The 13,990-nt window shown below is 41.3% G+C and overlaps 1 protein-coding gene across 1 annotated transcript; it reads right to left on the bottom strand.

Moving 5' to 3' along the window:
- Positions 1–12,519: 12,519 nt before the first annotated feature.
- On the bottom strand, positions 12,520–13,321 carry LOC128647478 (PRA1 family protein 3-like). Its single transcript, XM_053700264.1, has one exon. It carries the CDS (start codon positions 13,319–13,321, stop codon positions 12,740–12,742), a length of 582 nt encoding a protein of 193 aa, XP_053556239.1. The 3' UTR covers positions 12,520–12,739.
- Between the last annotated feature and the right edge of the window lie 669 nt (positions 13,322–13,990).

Below are 13,990 nucleotides of genomic sequence, written 5' to 3'. Positions count from 1 at the left end.
GTCTTCATTCTTCCGGCGGCATCTTCAATCTTCTTTCTTCGCTCCGCCGCCGCGGAGCATCCATCCCGGACGACTACTGAACGACGAATGAGGTACCTTTAAATGACGTCATCCAAGATGGCGTCCGCCGAATTCCGATTGGCTGATAGGATTCTATCAGCCAATCGGAATTAAGTTAGAAAAATCTGATTTGCTGATTGAATCAGCCAATCAGATTCAAGTTCAATCCGATTGGCTGATCCAATCAGCCAATCAGATTGAGTTCGCATTCTATTGGCTGATCGGAACAGCCAATAGAATGCGAGCTCAATCTGATTGGCTGATTGGATCAGCCAATCGGATTGAACTTGAATCTGATTGGCTGATTCAATCAGCCAATCAAATTTTTCTAACTTAATTCCGATTGGCTGATAGAATCCTATCAGCCAATCGGAATTCGGCGGACGCCATCTTGGATGACGTCATTTAAAGGTACCTCATTCGTCGTTCAGTAGTCGTCCGGGATGGATGCTCCGTGGCGGCGGAGCGAAGAAAGAAGATTGAAGATGCCGCCGGAAGAATGAAGACTTTGCTGCCGCTTGGAGGAAGACGTCGCCGGAGGAAGAATTCTTCTTTGCCGCTTGGAGGAAGACATCGCCGGAGGAAGAATTCTTCTTTGCCGCTTGGAGGAAGACATCGCCCGGATCGGATCAGGAGTTCGGCCCGGTGTGGTGAAGACAAGGTAGGGAGATCTTCAGGGGGGTAGTGTTAGGCTTTTTTAAGGGGGGTTTGGGTGGTTTTAGAATAGGGGTATGTGGGTGGTGGGTTGTAATGGGGGGGGGTATTGTATTTGTATGCAAAAGAGCTGAATTCTTTGGGGCATGCCCCACAAAAGGCCCTTTTAAGGGCTGGTAAGGTAAAGAGCTTTGAAATTCTTTTAATTTAGAATAGGGCAGGGAATTTTTTTTATTTTGGGGGTTTATTATTTTATTAGGGGGCTTAGAATAGGTGTAATTAGCTTAAAAATCTTGTAATCTTTTTTTTATTTTTTGTAATTTAGTGTTTGTTTTTTTTTGTAATTTAGTTTAGTTAATTTAATTGTATTTTTAGATAGATGTTTGTAGTTTATTTAATTTATTGATAGTGTAGGTGTATTTGTAACTTAGGTTAGGATTTATTTTACAGGTAATTGGGTAATTATTTTAACTAGGTAGATATTAAATAGTTAATAACTATTTAATAGCTATTATACCTAGTTAAAATAATTAACAATTTACCTGTAAAATAAATATTAACCCTAACATAGCTACAATGTAATTATTAATTATATTGTAGCTATCTTAGGGTTTATTTTATAGGTAAGTATTTAGATTTAAATAGGAATATTTTAGTTTATAAATGAATTAGATTAATTTAATATAAATTTAGTTAGGGGTGTTAGGGTTATATAGAGTTAATATAGTTAATATAAATACTATAGTAACTATATTAACTATATTAACCCTAATATAATTAGGGTTAATATAGTTAATATATATAATGTAATACCTATATTAACTATGATATACTTAGGGTTAATATAGATAATATAGCTGGCGGCGGGGTAGGTAGATTAAATTAGGGGTTAATCATTTTAATAGAGATGGCGGCGGTGTAAGGGGCTTACATTAGGGGTTAATAATATTAATATAGCTGGCGGCGGTATAGGGGGATTAGATTAGGGGTTAATAATTTTTATATAGGTGGCGGCGGTGTAAGGGGTCAGATTAGGGGATAGATAAGGTAGATGACAGCGGTGTAAGGGGTTCTAATTAGGGGATAGATAAGGTAGATGGCGGCGGTTTTAGGGGCTCACAGTAGGGGGTTAGTTTATGTAGATGGCGGCGGGGTCCGGGAGCGGCGGTTTAGGGGTTAATAACTTTATTAGGGATTTCGGGGGGGGGGGGGGATCGCGGTTGACAGGTAGATAGACATTGCGCATGCGTTAGGTGTTAGGTTTATTTTAGAAGATTGCGGTTGACAGGGAGATAGACATTGCGCATGCGTTAGGTGTTAGGTTTATTTTAGAAGATCGCGGTTGACAGGGAGATAGACATTGCGCATGCGTTAGGTGTTAGGTTTATTTTCTAGTTAGTTTAGGGAGTTACGGGGCTCCAATAGTCAGCGTAAGGCTTCTTACGGCTGCTTTTTGTGGCGAGGTGAAAATGGAGTAAGTTTTCTCCATTTTCGCCACGTAAGTCCTTACGCTGCATATTGGATACCAAACTGCGCTGGTTTGGTATACCTGCCTATGGCCCAAAAAACTACGGGCGACGGCAGAAATATACGCGCGTAACTTCTAGGTTACGCCGTATATGTGATACCAAATCAGCGTAAATATTGGTGTCGCCGGCTTTTGCGGGCGACGATTTTTATCGGATGGACCCCCATCTCTTTACATTTACACTTTAGGGGCGCGATCCGATATAGATCGCATTTTGCGGCGCAAGCGAGGGAACCCACGTCGCCCGCAGTTTCAGCTCGCAACTCGAGCCATCCAATATGCGGCGCTGTCACTTGCTAAAGTGGCGCAAGTCTCACAAACCAGCGATGTCCAGAAATCTGCGTAAGTACAGATTTTTGGAGTCGCCAGTGACTTGCGCCACGTTAGAAACTGCCGGCGCCTATAAAACCTGACTAAAGTCTAAATCACCCGCACTGTCTAACACGCCTCCTAAACATAGCCCGACACGTCTATCACGCCTCCCTAACATAGCCCGACACGTCTAACCCTCTATCCGCTATCCCCCCTCACTATCCTAACAATAAAAAAGCTATTAACCCCTAAACCGCCGCTCCCGTACCCCGCCGCAACCTAATAAAGTTATTAACCCCTAAACCGTCGCTCCCGTACCCCGCCGCCAGCTATATTATATCTATAACCCCCTAAAGTGAGCCCCTAACACCACCGCCATCTATATTAAAATTATTAACCCCTAATGTAAACCCCTTACACTGCCGCCATCTCTATTAAAATGATTAACCCCTAATTTAATCTACCTACCCCGCCGCCAGCTATATTATCTATATTAACCCTAAGTATATTATAGTTAATATAGGTATTACATTATATATATTAACTATATTAACCCTAATTATATTAGGGTTAATATAGTTAATATAGTTACTTATTAATATTACTATAATCTGATTGGCTGATTGAATCAGCCAATCAGATTCAAGTTCAATCCGATTGGCTGATCCAATCAGCCAATCAGATTGAGTTCGCATTCTATTGGCTGATCGGAACAGCCAATAGAATGTGAGCTCAATCTGATTGGCTGATTGGATCAGCCAATCGGATTGAACTTGAATCTGATTGGCTGATTCAATCAGCCAATCAGATTTTTCTAACTTAATTCCGATTGGCTGATAGAATCCTATCAGCCAATCGGAATTTGGCGGACGCCATCTTGGATGACGTCATTTAAAGGTACCTCATTCGTCGTTTAGTAGTCGTCCGGGATGGATGCTCCGCGGCGGCGGAGCGAAGAAAGAAGATTGAAGATGCCGCCGGAAGAATGAAGACTTTCCTGCCGCTTGGAGGAAGACGTCGCCGGAGGAAGAATTCTTCTTTGCCGCTTGGAGGAAGACATCGCCGGAGGAAGAATTCTTCTTTGCCGCTTGGAGGAAGACATCGCCGGAGGAAGAATTCTTCTTTGCCGCTTGGAGGAAGACATCGCCGGAGGAAGAATTCTTCTTTGCCGCTTGGAGGAAGACATCGCCGGAGGAAGAATTCTTCTTTGCCGCTTGGAGGAAGACATCGCCCGGATCGGATCAGGAGTTCGGCCCGGTGTGGTGAAGACAAGGTAGGGAGATCTTCAGGGGGGTAGTGTTAGGCTTTTTTAAGGGGGGTTTGGGTGGTTTTAGAATAGGGGTATGTGGGTGGTGGGTTGTAATGGGGGGGGGGGTATTGTATTTGTATGCAAAAGAGCTGAATTCTTTGGGGCATGCCCCACAAAAGGCCCTTTTAAGGGCTGGTAAGGTAAAGAGCTTTGAAATTCTTTTAATTTAGAATAGGGCAGGGAATTTTTTTTATTTTGGGGGTTTATTATTTTATTAGGGGGCTTAGAATAGGTGTAATTAGCTTAAAAATCTTGTAATCTTTTTTTTATTTTTTGTAATTTAGTGTTTGTTTTTTTTTGTAATTTAGTTTAGTTAATTTAATTGTATTTGTAGATAGATGTTTGTAGTTTATTTAATTTATTGATAGTGTAGGTGTATTTGTAACTTAGGTTAGGATTTATTTTACAGGTAATTGGGTAATTATTTTAACTAGGTAGATATTAAATAGTTAATAACTATTTAATAGCTATTATACCTAGTTAAAATAATTAACAATTTACCTGTAAAATAAATATTAACCCTAACATAGCTACAATGTAATTATTAATTATATTGTAGCTATCTTAGGGTTTATTTTATAGGTAAGTATTTAGATTTAAATAGGAATATTTTAGTTTATAAATGAATTAGATTAATTTAATATAAATTTAGTTAGGGGTGTTAGGGTTAGATAGAGTTAATATAGTTAATATAAATACTATAGTAACTATATTAACTATATTAACCCTAATATAATTAGGGTTAATATAGTTAATATATATAATGTAATACCTATATTAACTATAATATACTTAGGGTTAATATAGATAATATAGCTGGCGGCGGGGTAGGTAGATTAAATTAGGGGTTAATCATTTTAATAGAGATGGCGGCGGTGTAAGGGGCTTACATTAGGGGTTAATAATATTAATATAGCTGGCGGCGGTATAGGGGGATTAGATTAGGGGTTAATAATTTTTATATAGGTGGCGGCGGTGTAAGGGGTCAGATTAGGGGATAGATAAGGTAGATGACAGCGGTGTAAGGGGTTCTAATTAGGGGATAGATAAGGTAGATGGCGGCGGTTTTAGGGGCTCACAGTAGGGGGTTAGTTTATGTAGATGGCGGCGGGGTCCGGGAGTGGCGGTTTAGGGGTTAATAACTTTATTAGGGATTTTGGGGGGGGGGGATCGCGGTTGACAGGTAGATAGACATTGCGCATGCGTTAGGTGTTAGGTTTATTTTAGAAGATCGCGGTTGACAGGGAGATAGACATTGCGCATGCGTTAGGTGTTAGGTTTATTTTAGAAGATCGCGGTTGACAGGGAGATAGACATTGCGCATGCGTTAGGTGTTAGGTTTATTTTAGAAGATCGGGGTTGACAGGGAGATAGACATTGCGCATGCGTTAGGTGTTAGGTTTATTTTAGAAGATCGCGGTTGACAGGGAGATAGACATTGCGCATGCGTTAGGTGTTAGGTTTATTTTAGAAGATCGCGGTTGACAGGGAGATAGACATTGCGCATGCGTTAGGTGTTAGGTTTATTTTCTAGTTAGTTTAGGGAGTTACGGGGCTCCAATAGTCAGCGTAAGGCTTCTTACGGCTGCTTTTTGTGGCGAGGTGAAAATGGAGTAAGTTTTCTCCATTTTCGCCACGTAAGTCTTTACGCTGCATATTGGATACCAAACTGCGCTGGTTTGGTATACCTGCCTATGGCCCAAAAAACTACGGGCGACGGCAGAAATATACGCGCGTAACTTCTAGGTTACGCCGTATATGTGATACCAAATCAGCGTAAATATTGGCGTCGCCGGCTTTTGCGGGCGACGATTTTTATCGGATGGACCCCTAGATTTTTTCCCCTAGATAAACTAAAGGAATAGTAAAGCTTTGATACATCATAAAAAATAAACTTAATACTAAAATAATATATTTTACTGATATTAGCAATTTTAAAGGGTTCATTAGAGGAAGAAATTATTTGATTGAATTACTTCAAGTGTGTAATTTTAGCACTAGCAACCCTGCAACTATGTGTTTAACCCCTGATAGTCCTGAGCAAAACTGCTGCTGACCTATTTAGCAGCAGTAGTCAGACAGCTGGTTCTTGAGGTTCCGCTCTGAACTAGAGGTTCTCTGTGAATCCCAAGCAGTAAATACAGTAGATTTGCATAATAAACAAATGTACAATAACAAGACAATGCAATAGCATAGTCTGAACTTCAAAGGAGTAGATTTTTTTATGACAAATTTCAGTTATGTCTATTTCCTCTCCCCCTGTATCATGTGACAGCCATCAGCCAATCACAAATGCATTTACATATATTCTGTGAATTCTCGCACATGCTCAGTAGGAGCTGGTGACTCGAGGTGTAAATATAAAAAGACTGAGCAAATTTTGTTAATAGAAGTAAATTATAAAGTTGTTTAAAATTGCTGCTCTATCTGAATCATGAAAGTTTAATTTTGCCTTGAGTGTCCCTTTAGTTATGAGTTTAGCTTCTTTGTGAGTAGCAGGTTTGCTAGTGCTAAAATGGTTTGTTTTGTGTCCATTATACTGGAACTTCAAATGAAAGCAAATTCATAAGCATGCAACAAATGAAGGCGTCATGTGCCTTATCTAAGTTTGTAATTTATTTCTAAAATTAAATGGACATTATACTAGGAAACTATATTATCTATATGGAAGAGCAGCAAATAAACATATTGGTTTGTTTTGTACAAGCGGTTTTAAATTCAAAGCATACTGCAGTATCAGTTGTGCGTCCTAATGGTCATATAGGTAGGAGCAAACATATGTAGTTATTAAAGGGACATGAAACCCAAATTTTTTCTTTCATGGTTTAGAAAGAGCATATAATTATAAACAACTTTCTAATTTACTTCTATTATCTATTTTGCTTCATTCTCTTGATATTCTTTACTGAAAAGCATATCTAGATATGCTTAGTAGCTGCTGATTGGTAGCTGCACATAGATGCCTCCTGTGATTGGTTCACTGTGTGCATTGCTATTTCTTCATTAAAGTATATCTAAAGAATAAAGCAAATTAGGTAATAGAATTAAATTGGAATGTTGTTTAAATTTATATTCTCTACCTTAATCATGAAAGAAAATGTTTGGGTATAGTGAGCCTTTAACCAATGAATATTTGTAGGAAGTGCTGTATTTATTTAAATTCAAATAGATTTAAGTTCAGAGTTTCTCAGGTTACAAAAAAAACATTTTGGGTTTCATGTCTCTTTAACTTTTATATTGCAAGAGAGAAAGAAAATAGAATAAAATACTTTAGCAGTAGACAAATCTAGCACAGCCGTGTCTAACCTATACTTTTATCACCTCCACTTCCAAAACCACTACTGTACTAGGAATACGTCTTATTGACCTAAGCTCTGTTAACGGATGCTTTTCTTTAATGTTTCTGCCTGGAGTAAGCAGCAGTTACTGAAATAAAAAACACAGCTCATATGCTGTCTATTGGAAGGATCTTTCTATATATAAGAACACCTTATATGTATTGGTTTGTTTGTACTATTTCCCAATTGGTTCCCTCAACTGGAAAGAACACTCTAGTGTGGCACCTAATGGTTGGACACACTGGTCTATATTGACTATCGTTACATTAGAAGGCAGAAGAATAAACTGAGATAACTTTCCTATGGAACTACAAGCCAGAAGCATAGCAGAAGCGGAGATGTGGATTGAGGTTTAACGTTTGTGAAAATATACAGCATATGTAAGTGCCCTAATGGTTTGACTACAAACTTGAGTGCAAAAAGTCTAAACCAGCTTCAAAATGAAGTTGCTGGTTAAAGGGACACTGAACCCAATTCTTTTCTTTCGCAACTCAGATAGAGCAGCAATTCAAGGCAACCCTCTAACCCACTCCTATTAGCAAGAGAACAAAGAAAAATTGATATCTATATTTGAAAAAGAAGGCATCTAAGCTAAGGAGCCAAGCAATTTTTGGTTCAGACCCTGGACAGCACTTGTTTAATGGTGGATGAATTTATCCACCAATCAGCAAGAACAACCCAGGTTGTTCACCAAACATAGGTAGACATTTAAACGTACATTCTTGCTTTTCAAATAAAGATCCCAAGAGAATGAAGAAAATGTGATAATAGGAGTAAACCAGAAAGCCGCCCAAAATTGCATGCTCTATCTGAATAACGAAATACATTTTTTGGGTTCAGTGTCCCTTTAAGTGTGGACATAGGACGTATAATTAAAATATCAAATCAATAGAGGAAGGAACTAGGTGTAACAAATCCATAAACATTGGGTAAATGAGCAACTAAAGCAAGCCAAGTGTCCCGTGTGCGTCTGTTCTCTAAACTAAAGCAAGCCAAGTGTCCCGTGTGCGTCTGTTCTCTAAACTAAAGCAAGCCAAGTGTCCCGTGTGCGTCTGTTCTCTAAACTAAAGTAAGCCAAGTGTCCCGTGTGCGTCTGTTCTCTAAACTAAAGCAAGCCAATTGTCCCGTGTGCTTCTGTTCTCTAAACTAAAGCAAGCCGTGTGCGTCTGTTCTCTAAACTAAAGCAAGCCAAGTGTCCCGTGTGCATCTGTTCTCTAAACTAAAGCAAGCCAAGTGTCCCGTGTGCGTCTGTTCTCTAAACTAAAGCAAGCCAAGTGTCCCATGTGCATCTGTTCTCTAAACTAAAGCAAGCCAAGTGTCCCGTGTACATCTGTTCTCTAAACTAAAGCAAGCCAAGTGTCCCGTGTGCATCTGTTCTCTAAACTAAAGCAAGCCAAGGGTCCCGTGTGCGTCTGTTCTCTAAACTAAAGCAAGCCAAGTGTTCCATCTGTTCTCTAAACTAAAGCAAGCCAAGTGTCCCGTGTGCATCTGTTCTCTAAACTAAAGCAAGCCAAGTGTCCCGTGTGCGTCTGTTCTCTAAACTAAAGCAAGCCAAGTGTCCCGTGTGCGTCTGTTCTCTAAACTAAAGCAAGCCAAGTGTTCCATCTGTTGTCTAAACTAAAGCAAGCCAAGTGTCCCATGTGCATCTGTTCTCTAAACTAAAGCAAGCCAAGTGTTCCATCTGTTATCTAAACTAAAGCAAGCCAAGTGTCCCGTGTGCGTCTGTTCTCTAAACTAAAGCAAGCCAAGTGTCCTGTGTGCGTCTGTTCTCTAAATTAAAGCAAGCCAAGTGTTCCATCTGTTATCTAAACTAAAGCAAGCCAAGTGTCCTGTGTGCATCTGTTCACTAAACTAAAGCAATCCAAGTGTCCCGTGTGCATCTGTTCTCTAAACTAAAGCAAGCCAAGTGTCCCGTGTGCGTCTGTTCTCTAAACTAAAGCAAGCCAAGTGTTCCATCTGTTCTCTAAACTAAAGCAAGCCAAGTGTCCCGTGTGCGTCTGTTCTCTAAACTAAAGCAAATCAAGGTTTCCATCTGTTCTCTATACTAAAGCAAGCCAAGTGTTCCATCTGTTCTCTAAACTAAAGCAAGCCAAGTGCCCCGTGTGCATCTGTTCTCTAAACTAAAGCAAGCCAAGTGTCCCGTGTGCATCTATTCTCTAAACTAAAGCAAGCCAAGTGTCCCGTGTGCATCTGTTCTCTAAACTAAAGCAAGCCAAGTGTTCCATCTGTTATCTAAACTAAAGCAAGCCAAGTGTCCCGTCTGCGTCTGTTCTCTAAACTAAAGCAAGCCAAGTGTCCAGTCTGTGTCTGTTCTCTAAACAAAAGCAAATCAAGGTTTCCATCTGTTCTCTAAACTAAAGCAAGCCAAGTGTCCCGTCTGCATCTGTTCTCCAAACTAAAGCAAGCCAAGTGTCCCGCCTGCGTCTGTTCTCTAAACTAAAGCAAGCCAAGTGTCCCGCCTGCGTCTGTTCTCTAAACTAAAGCAAGCCAAGTGTCCCGTCTGCATCTGTTCTCCAAACTAAAGCAAGCCAAGTGTCCCGTGTGCATCTGTTCTCTAAACTAAAGCAAGCCAAGTGTCCCGTGTGCGTCTGTTCTCTAAACTAAAGCAAGCCAAGTGTTCAATCTGTTCTCTAAACTAAAGCAAGCCAAGTGTTCCATCTGTTCTCTAAACTAAAGCAAGCCAAGTGTCCCGTGTGCGTCTGTTCTCTAAACTAAAGCAAGCCAAGTGTTCCATCTGTTATCTAAACTAAAGCAAGCCAAGTGTCCCGTGTGCATCTGTTCTCTAAACTAAAGCAAGCCAAGTGTCCTGTGTGCGTCTGTTCTCTAAATTAAAGCAAGCCAAGTGTTCCATCTGTTATCTAAACTAAAGCAAGCCAAGTGTCCTGTGTGCATCTGTTCACTAAACTAAAGCAATGCAAGTGTCCCGTGTGCATCTGTTCTCTAAACTAAAGCAAGCCAAGTGTCCCGTGTGCGTCTGTTCTCTAAACTAAAGCAAGCCAAGTGTTCCATCTGTTCTCTAAACTAAAGCAAGCCAAGTGTCCCGTGTGCGTCTGTTCTCTAAACTAAAGCAAATCAAGGTTTCCATCTGTTCTCTATACTAAAGCAAGCCAAGTGTTCCATCTGTTCTCTAAACTAAAGCACGCCAAGTGCCCCGTGTGCATCTGTTCTCTAAACTAAAGCAAGCCAAGTGTCCCGTGTGCACCTGTTCTCTAAACTAAAGCAAGCCAAGTGTCCCGTGTGCGTCTGTTCTCTAAACTAAAGCAAGCCAAGTGTTCCATCTGTTCTCTAAACTAAAGCAAGCCAAGTGTCCTGTGTGCGTCTGTTCTCTAAACTAAAGCAAGCCAAGTGTTCCATCTATTCTCTAAACTAAAGCAAGCCAAGTGTCCCGTGTGCGTCTGTTCTCTAAAGTAAAGCAAGCCAAGTGTTCCATCTGTTATCTAAACTAAAGCAAGCCAAGTGTCCCGTCTGCGTCTGTTCTCTAAACTAAAGCAAGCCAAGTGTCCAGTCTGTGTCTGTTCTCTAAACAAAAGCAAATCAAGGTTTCCATCTGTTCTCTAAACTAAAGCAAGCCAAGTGTCCCGTCTGCATCTGTTCTCCAAACTAAAGCAAGCCAAGTGTCCCGCCTGCGTCTGTTCTCTAAACTAAAGCAAGCCAAGTGTTCCGCCTGCGTCTGTTCTCTAAACTAAAGCAAGCCAAGTGTCCCGTCTGCATCTGTTCTCCAAACTAAAGCAAGCCAAGTGTCCCGTGTGCATCTGTTCTCTAAACTAAAGCAAGCCAAGTGTCCCGTGTGCGTCTGTTCTCTAAACTAAAGCAAGCCAAGTGTTCCATCTGTTCTCTAAACTAAAGCAAGCCAAGTGTTCCATCTGTTCTCTAAACTAAAGCAAGCCAAGTGTCCCGTGTGCATCTGTTCTCTAAACTAAAGCAAGCCAAGTGTCCCGTGTGCGTCTGTTCTCTAAACTAAAGCAAGCCAAGTGTTCCATCTGTTCTCTAAACTAAAGCAAGCCAAGTGTCCCGTGTGCGTCTGTTCTCTAAACTAAAGCAAGCCAAGTGTTCCATCTGTTATCTAAACTAAAGCAAGCCAAGTGTCCCGTGTGCGTCTGTTCTCTAAACTAAAGCAAGCCAAGTGTCCTGTGTGCGTCTGTTCTCTAAATTAAAGCAAGCCAAGTGTTCCATCTGTTATCTAAACTAAAGCAAGCCAAGTGTCCCGTGTGCATCTGTTCACTAAACTAAAGCAATCCAAGTGTCCCGTGTGCATCTGTTCTCTAAACTAAAGCAAGCCAAGTGTCCCGTGTGCGTCTGTTCTCTAAACTAAAGCAAGCCAAGTGTTCCATCTGTTCTCTAAACTAAAGCAAGCCAAGTGTCCCGTGTGCGTCTGTTCTCTAAACTAAAGCAAATCAAGGTTTCCATCTGTTCTCTATACTAAAGCAAGCCAAGTGTTCCATCTGTTCTCTAAACTAAAGCAAGCCAAGTGCCCCGTGTGCATCTGTTCTCTAAACTAAAGCAAGCCAAGTGTCCCGTGTGCGTCTGTTCTCTAAACTAAAGCAAGCCAAGTGTCCCGTGTGCATCTGTTCTCTAAACTAAAGCAAGCCAAGTGTCCCGTGTGCGTCTGTTCTCTAAACTAAAGCAAGCCAAGTGTTCCATCTATTCTCTAAACTAAAGCAAGCCAAGTGTCCCGTGTGCGTCTGTTCTCTAAACTAAAGCAAGCCAAGTTTCCATCTGTTATCTAAACTAAAGCAAGCCAAGTGTCCCGTCTGCGTCTGTTCTCTAAACTAAAGCAAGCCAAGTGTCCAGTCTGTGTCTGTTCTCTAAACTAAAGCAAGCCAAGTGTCCCGCCTGCATCTGTTCTCTAAACTAAAGCAAGCCAAGTGTCCCGTGTGCGTCTGTTCTCTAAACTAAAGCAAGCCAAGTGTTCCATCTGTTCTCTAAACTAAAGCAAGCCAAGTGTCCCGTCTGCATCTGTTCTCCAAACTAAAGCAAGCCAAGTGTCCCGCCTGCGTCTGTTCTCTAAACTAAAGCAAGCCAAGTGTCCCGCCTGCATCTGTTCTCTAAACTAAAGCAAGTCAAGTGTCCCATCTGCGTCTGTTCTCTAAACTAAAGCAAGCCAAGTGTCCAATCTGCGTCTGTTCTCTAAACTAAATCAGGGTAAACATTGTGTAACCAATAAACACTTTATATGGTAAAATAATAATACTCAGAATACTATGTTTACATGCACAGTACTCCTAAAACTTTAATTACAGAATTTAGGGAGTTACGTTGAGTTGTATCTGGCTGACCTGCAAAATAAGTCAGAATTAGGGACAATTCAGTATTACCAAATTCCCATTGTCAGTGGCCACTGTTCATGCAGTTCCAACAATAGTAGACCCACAACTACTTGGAATATTATAATTTTACAGAACAATGTAAAAGCATTTCTTCAAATTGGCTGTCCAAATAATCGGAAAAAACATGGCAGACATCTGTTGCCAGTTAAGTGAATGAAACACGTCAGTAGGTCAGCAGCAGAGTGGGGCTGTGGCTTGTAAGAGGCCATCTTTACTCCTTCCCTTTGGTGATTAGGCCGGCAATTTTAGCAAAGTTTTCTTCCTGCTGTTCCAGGGCATCAAGGACAATTCCCATAGGAGATTTCTTCAGACCAATTCCCTCAATCTTATTTTCCAGTTTGTTCTTTACATTACGAAGCCTCAGAGAAGCATGAATAAACATTAACAACATCGGAAAAGTGATTCCAAATACAAAAACCATCACACCGCCAAACATTGAAATGACAAAGTAGCTGGATAACAGAATGGAGAGAATGAACACGGTGGGGTACTGCTTCTTAAATTTGCGCACAAAATCCTTGTTATGCGAGGTCCATATGAAGCCCAGGAAGATAAGAATCACAACAGTGGCACCGAGCACCATGTTAAGTGGACTTAAAAATCCCACCAGGGAGATAATAGCCGCACCCATCAGCAGGTAGTTTGTTTGATAGTAGAGCAGGTTGCTTACGACCCTGTTGTTCCATTTAGATACATCTTTAAAGTCAGGCTGGGCAAACCGCTCAAAGCCGGGGAAGAAATCCTCCCAGGAGCGTAGAGGAGCAACCTCAGGTCCATCATCTTTTATCTTCATCTACAGCGAAGGCGGTTCAGAGCTCAGGTGTGAAAAGGTCTTCCCAGATTTGGCGATCCTCAGCGGCGGTCCTCAGTGACGACGCTCCTCGGCCGCGTGGAGGCTCTTCTTCATGCAATCGTCCACCGCACACTAAAGATTGAATGCAAGGTACCCCAAATTTATTGGGGTATCTTGCATTACTATTGGCTGATATTTTAAAATCAGTCAATAGGATAAGAGCTAATGAAATCTTATTAGCTGATTTGAACAGCCAAGAGGATTTCAGTAGCTCTAATCCTATTGGCTGATTTAAAAATTTCAGCCAATAGGAATGCAAGGTACCCCAAATTGATTGAATGCAAGGTACCGCAATCTTCAGTCTATGACAGACATCGGATGAAGTGGAGCCTCCATGCCGCAGAGGAACGCTGCCGCCGATAACCACCATTGTGGACCGCCGCCGTTGAGGACCGCTGTTGAGGATCCAGGCATTGGGAACACAGCTCTGCACCTCCGCTCTGCGCCGCCTTCTCTCCGGATGAAGAAAGAAGATGATGAATCCGTCTGGAAGAAGACCTTCTCCGCCGGACTTCAGGAACAGTGAGTACCTATTTGGGGCTATACAAATGCCCCTTTAGGGGCAATGGGTAGTTGTTTTTTTCTATTTTGGGGGTCTTGGTGGGTGGG

This window comes from Bombina bombina, chromosome 2, assembly GCF_027579735.1.
Source record: "Bombina bombina isolate aBomBom1 chromosome 2, aBomBom1.pri, whole genome shotgun sequence".
In the NCBI taxonomy this organism is placed as follows: Eukaryota; Metazoa; Chordata; class Amphibia; order Anura; family Bombinatoridae; genus Bombina; species Bombina bombina.
Note: the sequence above shows the minus strand (reverse complement) of the source record. Positions and strands in the feature narration are given on the sequence as shown.

Excerpts from the sequence above, each read along its gene's own strand:
- LOC128647478 (XM_053700264.1), bottom strand. The coding sequence starts at position 13,321 with ATGAAGATAAAAGATGATGGACCTGAGGTTGCTCCTCTACGCTCCTGG.